The 16,491-nt window shown below is 46.4% G+C and overlaps 1 protein-coding gene across 1 annotated transcript; it reads right to left on the bottom strand.

Moving 5' to 3' along the window:
* Positions 1-7,076: 7,076 nt before the first annotated feature.
* Positions 7,077-10,340, bottom strand: LOC103265120 (serum amyloid A-1 protein-like). The gene is made up of 3 exons (XM_008062827.1): positions 10,256-10,340; positions 7,727-7,865; positions 7,077-7,275 (listed from the first exon to the last, which is right to left on the bottom strand). Exons 1-3 carry the CDS (start codon positions 10,338-10,340, stop codon positions 7,137-7,139), a joined length of 363 nt encoding a protein of 120 aa, XP_008061018.1. The 3' UTR covers positions 7,077-7,136.
* Positions 10,341-16,491: the final 6,151 nt, after the last annotated feature.

The following is a 16,491-nucleotide window of genomic DNA, read 5'->3' as shown; positions in this document are numbered from 1 at the left end:
GGATAAAAGGAGTTGGAAAAGACAATAAATCGGCATTTGTCCTGCTTGCAGCAGAGTCAGTGTCCAAGTTTTTTCTCCTGCGCCAGTGCCGTCCCTCTTTCAGTAAACCCTGACTTGCTGGAGTTGGACTCCGAAATGTGTCCATCTGCTGAAACCCAACCAGGGTTCTGTCTCTTCAGGCTCTACGTGGCATGTGCAGATCAAGGAACTGACATCTCCCCTCATTTCAGGAACAGTAACTTTTGATTGAGGTCACAGCTAAAACTAACTTTTCCCACCACTTCATTTAGTAGAAATCCGGTAACATTAAATCTTGAGTAACACTGGAGAACACAGGAGTGCGTGCTGAGATAAGTAGCCTGTGGTTTTCAGTCAACCCTGGTCCAATGGAACAAGTAGGAATTGCAAAAGAGGCCTGGGAGATTCCCACTTGGTAGCTGTTTACAGAGTGATCAGCCCTGCTGTGTCTTTAATATAGAGGACATTCTCCCAGATTGCCATTTTCCCAGCTTGCCTGGGTAATGATACTTTTTTTCTAGACAGGTGGCTCTACTCACTGTCAATCTGAACATTCAATTTAATACATTCCTCTGCTAATCTAGACATTATCTACATCTGATATCAGCAAAGCCTGAGTTTAGTGACATAGTATCTGTGTTTTTTTTTTTGTTTTTTTGAGTTGGGGGTCTCACTCTTGTCCTGCTGGAGTGCCATGGCACACTCACCATGGCACATGGAACCTGCTGGGTTCCGGTGATCCTTCCACCTCAGCCTTTCAAGTAGCCAGAACTACAGGTGTGTGCTACCACACCCAGCTAATTTTTGATTAGAGACAAGGTGTCGCCAAGTTGCCCGGTCTAGTTTTGAACCTGCAGACTCAGGCAATCCACTTTATTGTAGAGACAAGGTCTCACCAAGTTGCCCGGGCTAGTCTTGAACCCACAGACTCAGGCAATCCACTCACCTCGGCCCCCCAAAGTGCTGGGATTACAGGTTGAGCAATATCCATGTTTTTTAAGCCTCTGGCTGTGTAACTTTTCCTAGTAAGCTGTCCACCTGCAAGGACGTGAGGCCTGTGCGGTTGCACAGAGCTCCGAGCTTAAAAGGGCCTTGCACTTGGTTTAATGCTGTTCTTTTCACTGTCTTGAAATTCTTAGTAATGTTTATGTTCATTTTGTTTAACATGATTTATTTTGTGCTGGTACTTTGAGTGGTCTTGATTGCTGCAGTAGAGCTAGCGAGGAGCCTGAGATTTTGCATTTCTGACAAGATCCCAGATGGTGCTGTTGCTCCTAGCCCTTGGATCACACTTTGAGTAGCAAGGCTCAGCCTAAAGTGTGGCAGAGTCCAGGCGCAGTGGCTCATACTTGTAATCCCAGCACTTTGGGTGGCCGAGGCAGGAGGGTTGCTTGAGCCCAGGAGTTCGAGACCAGCCTAGGTAACATAACAAGACCGGCCTAGGTAACATAACAAGACCTTGTCTCTACAAAATATCAAAAAATTAGCCAGGCATGGTGGTGCATGCCTGTAGTCCCAGCTACTCTGGAGGCCAAGGCAGAAGGATCACCTGAACCCAGGAGGTTGAGGCTAGAGTGAACCATGGTAGTGCCACTGTACTCCAGCCTGGGCAATAGAGTGAGACCCCCAACTCAAATAATAACAATAACAATAATAATAATAAAGTGTGGTAGGCAACAACTTGGAAGGAATCTGAAAGAGAGTATGGAGCTGTGGCCCCTAGCAGCTGCAATACTCACCACAAATTGTTAAGTGAGACATAACATTTGTTTCTTAACCTTTGGTGTTTTAGAGTATCTTTGTTAAAACAAATTAGGCTTACTCTAACTAAAGGAAGTGAAAGACAGCAGGTCTCACAACTTGTTCTGTTCTTAGTATATTGGATAATTTTGGAAAAGGTCTTCTGTGAGGTGTGCAATGGGAATTCGATTCTGAGTGGGTCAAACATAAACTCAGCCTCTCTGGTTTCTTTCCTCCAATCTAGTGGGTGCTGATTGCAATGGCCTTTCTTATCTGGGTGTGTGTGTGGGGGGGTACTGGAGGTTGCTTTTGAAATTAGACAGGAAACAGACCTCTTAGACTTCTAGCCCAGATCATGGAGTACAGCCTAGCTTACCAGAGTTGTTCTCTGTTCTCTGAGGTCTGGGGCCAAACCCCAGCTAACAATAAAGCTTCTCATTCTGAAGTCATTGCTCTCAGAATTTATCTCCACTGAGGACCCTCTGGGTTTTGGTTGGGCATATGATTTATACAGAGGGTGCCAAATATATACATATATGCATTTTAAGAAAGGAAAAACTGTATTAAGATTGTAATACTCAATATACCAATAACAAAAGATGAATACAAGTCATGTTTGACTTCTGCAATTACAAGAGGTGTCAGCATCCAGACACTTCTGATTATGGCGAACTAACAGTAATACATAGATAACATTGCTTAAAATGTGTATACATTTGCCATATGCTGTGGCTCACACCTGTAATCCCAGCACTTTGGGAGGCAGAGGTGAGAGGATTGCCTGAGCTTAGGGGTTCTAGACCAACCTGAGCAACGTGGTGAGACCTTGTCTCGACAATAAATTAAAAAATTAGTTGGGCATGCATGCGTGTTGTTCCAACTACTTGGAAGGCTGAGTTGGAAGGATCATCTGGGCCCAGTGGGGGTCGAGGCTGCGGTGGCCATGAACATACCACTGCACTCCAGCCTGGGCAGCAGAGCGAGACTCCGACTGGGGGGAAAAAAATATATATATATGTATATATACACACACACATATATTTTTATATATATATACACACACATACTTTTTTTGGCACTGCCAGTATATTCTGTGGACCTCCTAACCATAATGGCCATCTTATTACCCTAATTTCACCCCAACTTTTAACAAAGTGCTTTTGTTGTAGGAAAATAAAAACAATTTAAGCAAAATATAACATAGTATGTAATAGATATGATCTTGTTGCTCAGAGTGTCACCATGTCCCTAAACCTATTAAACCTCCGTAGTATCCTCTGATTCCTTCAGTGTCTTACGGAGCACTGTGCTCCAGATCCTGTTCCCCCCAGGAGGGGCATCTGTCCATGTGGGACTGCAAGACTCATGACCAGTTCATTTCATCAGCTCATGGTACTGTCTTTCTCTCCCAATTGCCCTGCCTTCCCCCCCCCCCCATGGCTATCCCATGTGTTTTCCTTTTGTAAAGAAGAGGTCTCTTTTATTCTCTAAGATACAATCAGTCCTTTTGTTCCTGAGTGAATTTGCTGTGTTCACACTGTGGGGTGTGAACTTACAATCAGTCCTTTTGTTCCTGAGTGAACTTGCTGTGTTCACACCATGGGGTGTCCTGTACTTGTGCACTCGCTTTGGAAAAGCACAGCGTTGCACCCTGTATCAGAAGCAGCCTATTAACTCTTCAGACCTGTGGCTTCCTCCTCCCTCTCCAGCCTCTGCGACAGTGATGAATTCCACATGGGCTTTAATCCATTTCTTTCTTTCTTTCTTTCTTTCTTTCTTTCTTTCTTTCTTTCTTTCTTTCTTTCTTTCTTTCTTTCTTTCTCTCTTTCTTTCTCTCTTTCTTTCTTTCCCTCACTCTTGTTGCCCAGGCTGGAGTGCAGTAGCATGCTCATGGCCACTGCAGCCTCCACCTGCTGGACTTGGACGATCCTTCTGCCTCAGCCTTCCAAGTTGCTCGAACTACAGATGCACGCCACCACGCCTGGCTAGTTTTTTTGATTTATTGTAGAGATGAGGTCTTACCAAGTTGCCCAGGCAGGTCTCAAACCCCCGGACTCAGGCAATCCTCTTGCGTCGACCTCCCAAAATGCTGGGATTACAGGTTCAGCCACCCTGCCTGGTGCAATCCATTTCTTGCAGGTACAGCTTGGCAGTGCCTTGCTTCAGGTCTGTTCCATGGACCTTTTGCCTTATACTCCAGGGAAATCTGCTAACTTGCTTTAACATATGCATGGCTAAGAAACGCAGGAAAGTTAACCTCTGGTGAGGCCACTATTGAGATGGAAACCCGTTGACAGGTGCTTTTCTTTTTTGACTCCTGGTGGAGCGTGCTGAGACACGTTTTACTCTTGTTTCTTAGAAGGTCCCCATGGAATGAACACCAGTACACGGCTCTTTGTGGCTAGTCCTGTACCATGCCCTAATATTGGTCTTCCTCCTCCCTGCTTTACTCCCTGTCTCTCACCCCTTCTCACCAGGATCACTCCTAAATGAAATACCTACATGCAAGAATTTGTTTCAGCTCTCTTTTCAGGAGACCTATGCTAAGAATTATGGGGAGGTGGCAGGGGTGGGAACAGTGCTGAGGGGCATTCTATTTTTTGAGGCTCTATCTACCTAGACTTAGTCTGTTATCTATTTTAAGGGTTCATTAGGTAAAGAAGAGTATACACTCAGCCGTCATTACAGGCTGGGTCATCTCTCTCCCCCACTCAACCCACTTCCTTCCCCTTCCCCCACTCCAATGTACACAGATCTCCACAACTGAGCTTCCTGACCTCCCTACCTGTGATGCAGCCCACCTCATGGCTTGGTATAGGAGGTGCTGAAGGATCCTCAGTCTCTAATCTCTAGGCAACCCTCCAACCACAATCTGGGGTACTGGGGAGAATAGCATGTCCACACTTACCCAATAGCGAAAGACCCAAAGGCATTGCTTTTGATCAAGGAGTTAATTTTACAGCAAATGAAGTATGATAGAGGGCTCATGCTCATGGAATTCACTGGTCTGATCATGTTCCCTGTCAGCCAGTAGTAGAGAGGTGTCCCCACTCCTGTGCCTCTTGGCTTGTGTGGTATATCACAGGTTCTGGAGTCAGACCAACTCACCTGCAATCCTGGCTCTGCAGCTGTTATGTGTGAGACCTTGGAGAGGGTCCTAAGCACATACCTCTAAATCTCAGTCTATTCAACTTTGAACTTCAAAGACTCTCTGTGACTTAGGTCAAATAAAGCATGCAAATTTAGAGCATAGTCTTGCATTTGCAATTTTAAAAATGGCAGCTGGCCAGGCATGGTGGCTCACACCTATAATCCCAGCACTTTGGGAGACAGAGGTGAGAGCATTTCTTGAACCCAAGTGTTCCAGACCAGCTTGGGCAACTTGGTGAGACCTCATCTCTACAATAAATCAAGAAATCAGTCAGGCATGGTGGCACATGCCTGTGGTTCCAGCTACTTGGAAGACTGAGGCAGAAGAATCACCTGAGCCCAGCAGATCAAGGCTGCCATAGCCATGAGAGTGCCACTGCACTCCAGCCTGGGCAACAGAGTGAGACTCTGACTCAAAAAAAAATTTATATATATATATATTCAAGTCTGTAATCCCAGCACTTCGGGAGGCCAAGGCGAGAGAATTGCCTGAGCCCAGGGGTTTGGGACCAGCCTGGGTAACTTGGTGAGACCTGGTCTCTACAATATATCAAAAAAGTAGTCAGGCATGGTAGAGCGCACCTGTAGTTCCCGCTACTTGGAAGGCTGAGGTGAAAGGATCGGTGGAACCCAGTAGGTCAATGCTGTGGTGGCCATGAGTGTGCCACTGCACCCCAGCCTGGGCAACAGAGTAAGACTGTCTCAAAACCCCCCCAAAAAAATTGGATCAGGAATGAGGGCTAGTGTAGGTGAGACCAATGCATCCATTGTCAGGACTCTTGGGATTGGGTTACCCAAAGCCTGATGGAAAGAGGCCTGTAGGCAGAGAAAGGGACAGGATGCCAGTGATTGGGTAGTGAAGAGATTCAGACACAGGGCAGCCTGGCAACAGGAACAAAACAACTGATGAGCCCTCAGCATGACTAGGGTCATGAGTGGGTGGGTGAGAGCGGGAGACATTTGATCAGTTGTCACAGGTATCGGAGAAAGGGTTTGATGTAAAGAACTATTAACTAGTCACAGAAGAGTAGCTGCTGGGGGTAAAGGACTCAGGAAGAAGTAAGTTTGGGAAGGAGTCCTTACAGGTCTGAGTTCTGGGTCTTGTGGTAGAGTGTGTGGCTGTAGTCAACCCACAGGGTGGAGAAAAAGTTGGCTGGGTGCCAAAAGCAAAGCTGATAAGCGAGAAACACTGCACTGAGGTGCCCAAAATATGTGAGGGGTGCAGTTGAACTTGGTAATGCCGCTGGGGTTCTTGCAACTCACTTGGAAGCAGCTCACATGGGAACAGGAGGCAGAAGCTGCTGAGCTCCCCAGGAAGCCAACTGAGGGTGCAGCAGGCTCGGAACTGAATGGTGTCTTCCTGAATTCATATATTGAAGCCCCATCTCCCAGTGTGGATGTAGTAATTGCTAGAGCAGCCTGAGCTGACTAAGACAAGTGGGGTGCTGCTGTGTACCTGGAAATCCCACTGAGGTGCCACAGAAGTTGTTGGGAAACTGCCTTGGCCTTGGGATACCCCTCAAACCCTCTGGGGTGAGGCCACTGGGTCCTGCACAAGAAGAGAGCACCATGGAAGCTGGAAGGAAGCAAAGCAGACAGGACCAAGGAAAGATGACTTTATTTCCTGCTTGTCCCTCCAGCGTCCTCTACGGGCAAAGATTAACATCGTGCCCAGCTGGCAAAGGAGAAATGTCACAGGGTCCAGCTCTAGTATCACAAACAGGCCAAGAAGGATGGGTGGGAACTCAGAGTAAATAAATTGATAATGGGAATACCCCTCTTTACTGATACAGGAATTGAGGAGTACGTCGAAGGGGAAAGTATTAATCATAAAATTGTGTCTTCAGGGGAGACCTGGATATAGAAGGGCCTGGAAACAGCAACAGTGTAGCCATAGGGGCCTGGAGAGGGAAGTGGTTCTGAACAGGGAGGGGATGGGGCAGGTGTCTGTGATGTGTCACCACTAAGAATACTTTCCCCAAAACTAAACACACAGGCCCAGGTTCAATGGCTCAATCTTCACATGGATGTGCGTGGATCAGCCCTTCATACCAAAAGTCAGTCCTTACTGCAAGGAATAATACACAGATTCAACAAATCCAATCTCTGAAGTATTTATTAGACACTTGTTGCATGCCCCCTCCCAGCTTCCCAATTACTTGTAACTCTGTGTCTCTGCCCTCAGGGGTTCACAGCCTGGTGTCCTGAGAGCAGAGTGAAGAGAAAGCTCAGTACTTGTCAGGCAGGCCAGCAGGTCTGAAGTGGTTGGGGTCTTTGCCACTCCGGCCCCATACGTTGGCAGCCTGGTCGGCAGCTGTGTCTTCTGCTCCGTGGCCTGTGAGGCTCTGGAAACCCTCTCTGGCATTGCTGGAATTGAGACAGACAAGAGGAGATTAATCCCTGGGCCGATGAGCAACGGTCCATGTTTCCATCCTCCCTTTTCCAAGAGAGGCAGTGAGAGGAGCCCAGAAAGACCAAGGAAGGAGGAACTGAAATACTGACCATGCCTGGGCACAGCCCTATTCAGGGAGTCTGGGCACCCTTAGGTTAGATGAACAGCACCCAGAAAGGGAGGGAGGGATGACTTCATGGCTTTCCCTTTTGCTTTCTGTGGGCAGGTTCACCCATCTTCACCAGTCATACTCTGGCTCTGGTAGCAGCCCAGGCCCTGCACTGGGCATGGAGAGTGCTGGGGGCACAGGATGGGCATGAGGAGGGGCCACAGCCCCACAGGAACCTGCTCAGGGCTCATCCCTCCTGATCCCCCAGGCAGTCAAGTTCTGCGGCCGGTCCCTGGCACCCCAGAAGCTCCAGCTACCTGATCACTTCTGCAGCCCAGGCACCCCCAGGTCCCCTTTGGGCAGCGTCATAGTTCCCTCGAGCGTGGAAGTATTTGTCTGCATTGATGTAATTGGCTTCTCGCATGTCAGAGTAGGCTCTCCACATGTCCCAAGCCCCTGGAAAGGGAAGGAAAGACCAATGGGAAATCAGGTGAACACAAAGATGGGACAACACGCTAGAGAGGAATCAAAAAACTCTTCTACTAACTTTAAGATGTCAGTCTGTGATGTCAGCATCCTTGGAACCTTCCTTAATCCTAGTTGACTTCAGGTAACTGGAGTGAGATCTCTTTAGGTGGGCACAACTGTGTTGTATTTGCTTTTCTGACCACATTTTACTTAGAACTCTTTGGATTATGTTTAGAGAAGGGAGGTATCATTATAGACCAGAATTTCCCAACTCTGGCATCTACCTATATTTGGTCAGATAAGTGTTTTCCAGGGCTGTCCTCAGCATGATAGCATGTTTACCAACATCTTTGGTCTCTACCCACTAGATGCTGACAGCACCTTCCCCCAGTGAAACAAGCAAAAATTTCTCCAGACATTGCCAAATTACCCCTGGGGAAGAACCACTGCTATAGGATGAAGTGACATATGGTAAGATCCAGGAATATATGTGAGTGAGGTGGTGATATGGAAAACACGCCAAGAGGAGTGGCAGACATGGAGCACTTCTGCCCTGAGTCCTAGAGTATATGAGTATATTCTTGAGATCTAAATGCACATAATTCTGACTCTCTGCTGGGGGAGTTCCAGGCATGGGTCATGCAGGAGACTCCAACGAGTGCTGAGACTGATAACCACCATGCTCCAGAGAGTGGTCAGCAGACACATCCACCTGGGAAGTGCTTTGCATCACCCACAGCTGGGCTCAAACCTCTTCTCTGCCACCTGCAGATGGGCAGTGAGACCCTGGTCATGAATCAGCTGTTCTAGATCTCATTCTCTCACCTTCCCAGTGGGGAAAATGCCTCACAGAGTTATTCTGAGATTCAAGGAGGAAATACTCAGCTCCTAGTGGGGGCTTTAATACATTGGTTCCCGATTCCTGTCAAGAAGGCTGGTAAAGGTAGGAGAGAGCCCAAACCAGGAAGGGAGTGACTGGCAGAGCTAGGCTTAAGGCCTCTTTTAATTATCTGCCCCAGAAGTTAAAGGACAGAAGGAGACAGAGGAAGAGATAATTGTTAACAGATGACTTTAATCATACGTGTATGAAATGATGGACATTTTATACAAATTTCAGATCTGACTTTGTGTCTTCTGCTCAAAGAAAACAGCTTCACCTGGGAGTAATGATTGTTCTTCCTCTGAGCAACTGATTGACACAAATCCTAAACTCTGTAGTCTTTTGAGCAGTTTCCCAAATACCTGGCACCCTCTGCCACATTGGGCTGCACAAACTAACACAGCGGCTCCAACCTTAGAGAGAATAAGAGCTACTTGTTGTTACCACATCCCCACTTATGGTTCAGGAGTCTGCATTTGTTTGTTTTTTTAGAGACAGAGTCTCACTGTGTCATCAGGCTGGAGTGCCGTGGGACAATAATACCTCACTGTAACCTTGAACTCCTGGGCTCAAGCGGTGTTCCCGCCCAGCCTCCTGAGTAGCTAGGACTACAGACACATGCCACCATGGCTAGCTAATTCATGATTTTTCATTTTTAATATTATTTCTTTTAGAGACAGGGTCTTGCTATGTTGCCCAGGTTGTTCTTGAAATCTGACCTAAGCAATCTTTCCACCTCAGCCTCCCAAAGTGCTGGGATTATAGACGTGATCCACCATGCCCACTCAAGTCTGCATTTTTTTAATACTCATTGAAACAGTTTCTAGAACATGTAGTAGATTCATTGAACACACCCTGAGAAACACTGAACTTTGGGGAAAGGAGATTTCCTCAGCAAATCTAAAGGACCTCAGATCAACAATTCAGGATACCCTTAGTTGATTACAGTCCTGTAGCAACACAGACACTACAAGTCTGTCAGGGAAAAAAAAAATTCCGTCTGAAAACGTGTTTCCTATGTTATCATGTCCAAGGTGATATTTCTATTAAGAAACGCTGTACAGCAACCCCCTTGGGTCCCCTCCCACTGTGGGAGCTTTTCTGTCCTCTCAATAGATCCTGCTTTCTAAAAAGAAAGAAAGAAAGAAACCCTGTAAATCTCCCTTACAAAGGCACAGTTGAGCCTTACGGTGGCCTCACCTCACATTGAGCCGGGGCAGGGATATGTGCCCTACATATGGACCATCAGAGGGCAGCACAGCACCACAGGGTGACCCTGAACTCAGGCCTGACCTGAGATCAGTAATCTCTACAGATGTAGGGTCTGGGCAAGTGCCAGAGCCTCTGTGCCAGCTGGAGAAATCCTGATGGGAAAGCCACGCTCCTGCTCTACCTCACTGTAGCATCTGTATCCATCACCCACATCCTCAGGCACGTGGAACCTCCTCAAGGGTGACCCCTAGTGGCCCACGGATGCATTTCTCTCCATCAGCCTTACCTCGAGCAGCCTCACCCACGAAGGAAAGCAAGCCTTGGGATCCCAGGATCAAGGAGCAGAAAATCAGACCTGTGAGAAGCTTCATCGTGCTGAAATGAAAGGAAAGGGTCAAGTAGTCGCCGGCAGGACTGGCACAGCCCTCCATGAGACTTGTATTCCAAAGAGGGCCTGGTCGTTCATTTCCATTGGTCCTTACTAGAATCTGAGTAGGACCTCACTCAGAGCCACAAGCCCTCGGTGCTGAACCCATCGGCCCTGAACCCTGACTGTGTAAGAGGATACCAAGGTGGTACTGATGGAGAAGGAGGGGCATCAGGACCAGACTGTCCCTCCCTACAAAGCCTATAATTCCACCAAGCCCATTTTCCATGTGTTCCCTCTGCCCAGCACAGAGCTCACATGGGATAAACACAAAACAAGGGAACAATTTTTTGAAGGCAGGTTTTTGGGGAGAGAGAAAACACAGTTTAAGGCTTTTTCAATCCCTCCTGGAGCATCTCTCACCTGATCTGTGGTGGAGCAGAGCTGCTGGTCTCTGCCTGCCCCGGGAGGTGGCTGCTATTTATACTGAATCTTCCTGCTGGATTGTGAGAGGGAAAAAAGCCCGACGTGGTGTCCGGGAAAGTCCCCGTGGTGTCCAGGAAAGACAACTTACTGGACACCAGTGTTTTTTCTTCATCCACAGGGTCATTCTTCTCAGTTGTGCAACCTGTGGAAACAAATGAGTTGCCCTCCCTTGGCAGCCATCAGGGACGAGACCAACTCTGTCCCTCAGCTTTGGGGGAGCTGAGGTTGCAGAGAGGAGGGTGGCAACTCTGTGATGGTGATGGTAGGGTTGAGAGACACTATGGAGTTAGGGCAGCTCTTCTGCCAGCTCCTGTCTGTACTAGTCATTTCCTCAGGATGGACTCCAGAGGGCCACTCCGTGGACGGGTCAGTAATGAAGTCTCTCTGTGTCAGAAATGAAGTCCTTCTGAGTTCATGTCTAAAGCATTTGACTTCCAGACATGACCAGCCTATCCCCACCCATCATCTCATCTCACGTGTGCCCTGGAAGGCTCCTTCCAACCATCCCATCTTGGTATCCCAAGAGTCAGTCCACAGCACAGAAAAGCCCAGCTCAGCTGGCCTAGCCAATTAGGAAATGTCTTATCCAAGCTGACTTCTGAGTTGGGGACAAGGTAGAGGAGAGGACTTTCTGCTGCCACAACGTAGTCCTGGAGACCCACCCTGGAAGACTAAGAGCACTGTGTGATAAATTGGCAGCCCAGCGGGGGAAGTGCCAGGCTCTCAGTCACAGGGAGGTGGAAAGAGCTCAGGGTGTGCTGTGTTACCCCAGGAAGGTAATGGGGTCACTGTCTGGTGGAAGTGTTAACAAGGACAGGTTAGCTGTGTGGGGGCTGGTGGGGGAACATGGTGGTGAAAGAGGGGCCAGAACCCAGCAGGGCTGAGGCCAGGAGATGCACAGAGGTGGGTGGACCCAGCAGCTCCCCTATCTTTCTCTTCTCGGGCTGTTTTCATACACATAGTGCTCGGCACTTAAAATAACCTGAAAAAAACTCTTGGGAAGGCGTAGGGCCAGGGAGAAGGGGAAAGATGGCCACATAGCCTGAAAGCAGCTGGTGAGTGGCTCCGGTCTAGACAGTGGTGTTAGCTCTGTTCTGGAGCCCACATGCTGATTCCCCCATGCCATACTTCCCACCACCTTAAACCCATGGAGGGGGGTTGTCCCTACTAGAACTGGTCTACACACAGTTACACACATCGAAAGCAGGTCATTCTCCTCAGTTGTGCAACCTGTGGAAACATATGAGCCCCCACACAGCTAGCCTGACCTTGCTAACACTTCCACCAGCAGGGTAGTTGACATCCCCAGGGATAAAGAGATTCTAGAAAAAGGCTAAATGACCCCAGTGGGGTCTAAGTAATCACAACACATCATGATCAAGTAGGGTGTATGCAACTCAATAACAGTTTAATATCAGAACAGTCTACCTTTGTAATTTGCTGTATTGGTAATTGAATGAAATAATTATTTATTATAATAGATGGTGAAAATGCATTTCACAGCGGTCAAGATCTATTGATGATAAACATGTATTAAAAAATAAAGACAGCCAGGCTCGGTGGCTCAGCCTGTAATCCCGTGTTTGGGAGACTGAGGTGAGTGGATTACCTGAGCCTGTGGGTTCTAGACCTGCCTGGGCAACTTGGTGAGACCTCATCTCTACAATAAATCAAAAAATTAGCTTGGCGTGGTAGTGTGTGCCTGTAGTTCCAGCTACTTGGAAGGCTGAGGCAGAAGGATCGCTGGAGCCCAGCAGGTCGAGGCTGCAGTGGCCGGCAGTGTGCCACTACACTCCAGTCTGAGGAACAGAGTGAGACTCCAACTCAAAAAAATAAAATAAAATAAAATAAAATAAAAGACACTCTTATTGACTTGATGAAAGCTAAATACCTATAATTTATAGCAACAGTTCTCAAACTGTAAGGATCTCTTGGATCCTCTTAGGAAGGTTTTGAGGTCAAAATTATTCTTATGATAATACTAAGACACTATTTTTCTTTTTCATTCTCATTTTCTCATGAGTACACACAGTATGAAAATGTCATTGATACAGGTCTGGATTTCCACATTGTAATTGACCTTTGAGAAACTCCAGTTGTCAAGTTTTGGTGTAGAATCTTAAAATAGCCACAGTGATCTAAGAATACTATTAAAATAGCCTCCCTTTTTTCAACTATATATCTGTGTGAGACTGAATTTTCTTCATATACTTCAGCTTAAGTAACAGATTGCAAGAGATTGAATGCTGAATCAGATAGGAGAATCTAGGTACTGTCTATTAATTCAGGCATAAAAAAATTTTCAAAAATATAAAACTCTTCTTACTTTTTGTTTTGGAAAATAGTTTTTTCATAAAAAATATATTATTTATGCTAACATGAAATGGATTTTTTAAAGAATTGATAAATGTTTAAATTTAAGAAATTTAATTCTAATAAGAAAATTAATAAGAAAATTAATTCTAATTACTTTCTTTTCTTTTCTAATAAAATAGAGTCCTCATAAATAAAATTTTTGGGGCTCTTCAATTATTTTTAAGAATGTAGCCAGGCATGGTGGCTCATGCCTGTAATTGCAGCACTTTGGGAGACCTAGGTGAGAGGATATCTGAGCCCAGAGGTTTGAGATCAGCCTGAGCAACTTGGCAAGACCTCATCTCTACAATAAATCAAAAAAATTGGCCGGGCGTGGTGGTGTTTGCCTATAGTTTCGGCTACTTGGAAGGCTGAGGCAGAAGGATCCCCTGAGCCCAGCAGGTCAATGCTACGGTGGCTGAGAGCAGGCCACTGCCCTCCAGCCTGGGTGACAGAGTGAGACTCCAATTAAAAGAAAAACAAGTGCAATGGGATCCTAAGACCAGAAAGTTTGAGAATCATTGCTCTACAGCAAACATCATGTGTAATGAAGGAATTTCAGTATGTTCTCATGATGGCCAAGAAAGAGACAAGGGTGCCCTGTTCTTATCACCACTGTTTGACATATTCCTGGAAGCCCTGATGAATGTCTAAGACGAGAAACTCAAGGAGGGTAAGAAGCAGAAGAGAAGAAATGCAACTATCATTATTCCAAGATGATATAATTTTTTACATAGATTGTAGCGGGAAGACAGAGACTTTGTGACACCAAGATTATTATAGGAAGTGGCACTTTATTACGTTGGCCGTCCCAGTGGACTCAAGGGGCTAATGCGTCCAAATTGAGCCCCCCAGAACAGGAGAAGTAGGGTCTTATACCCTTGTTTAAGTAAGGGAGGGGGTCGTGTTGAGTGATTACATACTTCCTTTGGAATCTTACAAGGTTGTACTCAGCAAAATCAGATTTTTCAAAGAACAAATGGTTTTTAGGAACTGCAGGGTTGTAAACCATCAACTTCAGAAGAGGGGTTTTGGATAAGTCTAGAATTAGTTACTCTTTTGCATTTCCATGAAATGGCCAGTCTCTGACCATTTGGTCTTTCTTAAACAAAACCTGCCTGGTGCCTGGCGGGTCTTTAGAGCTTGCAGCTTGCCTTTCAAAAGAAAATACTTTTAACTGCTACCAACCCCCCTTTCTGCCATATCAAGATGAGCATCAAAATCAAATGGCAAATGATTAGAACTATTAAAGAATTCTGCAAGACTGCCCAATTCAAGATAAACTTTAAAAATCAGTGCATTTTTCTGTAACAATCCTTAACAGTTACAAAATATAGCAAAAAAAAGTACAAAAAGATTAACTAAAAAGTAACCTTTAAAAATACACAAACTGGCTGGGCCCAGTGGCTCAAACCTGTAATCTCAGCACTTGGGGAGGCCAAAGTGAGAGGATTGCCTGAGTCTGCAGGTTTGAGATCAGCTTGGGCAACATGGTGAGACCTCATCTCTACAATTAAAAAAAATTAGTAGGGAGGGGGTAGTACACGCCTGTAGTTCCAGCTATTTGGAAGGTGGAAGGATCACAGAGCCCAGCAGATCGATGCTGGGGTGGCTGTGAGCATGCCACTGCACTCCAGCCTGGGCAGCAGAGTGAGACTCCAACTAAAAAAAACAAAACAAAACACAAACCTTTATAGATAAAATATTAAGCCTGTTAAGGGATAAAAGGTGACGATGTGTGTCATGTTCATGGAGATTATATCTGTTAGGCTACGGATAGGGTGAGGGTGAATGTGGATGGATGTGGAGGGGTGCAGTACCGCTGGAGCTGGTGTGCTGGAGGTACGTGCTGGCAACCAGAGATCCGAGTAATGCAAAGATTTGCAGCACATAAAAAGGTAAAAGAAAAAAGATTTATTTAAGAAAGACTCACTTCCCACAGACAGGAAGTGGGCCATCACTCCAAGATGAGTGTGGCCTTATAGCCCCCCCAAGCCCCAGCTTAAATCCTTTCCCCTGGAGCTGTTGCAATCAGGTAGACATGACTGCCGTGATTTCCTTCTTGACCACCTATGAATGTCTTGGAGACCCTGAGAGGGGTTCTAGACACCATGCACGGAGTCACGGATCTCACCACCCTCAGAAAGTTATACAATGGGCTGATACTGGTCATGCTTGAGAAATTTGGGTTTCTAAAAAGACAAATTACAATAGGCCTGAACCTGTCATGCTTGAGGCGGTCTGTGTTTCTGCAAAGACAAAGTCGGCAAAGTTAATCTTTACCTAGAGTACGCATTTCTCCAGGACATAGCTTCTACTTTTTCATCGTGTTAGGGTTTAGAAACAAGATTTAAAAAATGACTTCACGCTCTGTCTGTCCTTTCAATGTCTTAGCTTAGCAAATTAATGTATCAATTCAATGCAATGAGAATAAAAAATTCCCACTGAGGAAATAATAGACACTGGGGACACCAATCAGGGGGAGGGGAAAGAGGGGTGTGGATTCAGAAACTACCTATGGGGCACAATGTTCACTATCTGGGAAATGGGTCACCTGAGATTCAACCCCATCACTACACAATACATCCACGTAATGAGCATGCATGTGTACCTCCTGAATCTAAAATAAAAAAATAAATACAACTAGAAAAAGATTCCAATTGAAATACTTTTTTTTTTTTGGAGTTGGCATCTCACTCTGTCGCCCAGACTGGAGTGCAGTGGCCGCTCCCGGCCACCGCAGCCTCGACCTGCTGGGCTCTGGTGATCCTTCCGCCTCAGCCTTCCAAGTAGCCGGAATTACAGGTGCGCGCTACCATGCCCGGCTGATTTTTTTATTTATTGTAGAGATGAGGTCTCGCTGCCCAGGCGGGTCTCGAACCCACGGGCTCAGGCAATCCACTCACCTCAGCCTCCCAAAGGCGCGGGATTACAGGCTGAGCCACCGAGCCCGGCTCGCATTGAAATTTTTATCAGGAATGCAATGAATTCATTCCTTATGGATGAATAAATTCACTATGAATAATTAAGTTGAGTCAATTTAAAAAATAAAAGCAGCCAGCTGTGGTGGCTCACTCCTATAATCCCAGCAGTTTGGGAGGCTGAGGCAAGAGGATTGCTTGAGCCCAGGGGTTCAAGAGTAGCCTGGGCAACTTGGAGAGACCTCATCTCTACAATCAATCAAAAAAATTAGCTGGATGTGGTGGTGCTCACCTGTAATTCCAGCTACTTGGAAGACTGAGGTGGAAGGATCACCTGAGCCCAGCAGGTTGAGGCTGTGGTGGCCATGAGCATGTCACTGCACTCCAGCCTGG

Source organism: Carlito syrichta, unplaced genomic scaffold (genome assembly GCF_000164805.1).
Source record: "Carlito syrichta isolate Samal-C Ts95f unplaced genomic scaffold, Tarsius_syrichta-2.0.1 Scaffold305865, whole genome shotgun sequence".
Lineage (NCBI taxonomy): Eukaryota > Metazoa > Chordata > Mammalia > Primates > Tarsiidae > Carlito > Carlito syrichta.
This window is presented reverse-complemented; position numbering and strand designations above follow the sequence as displayed.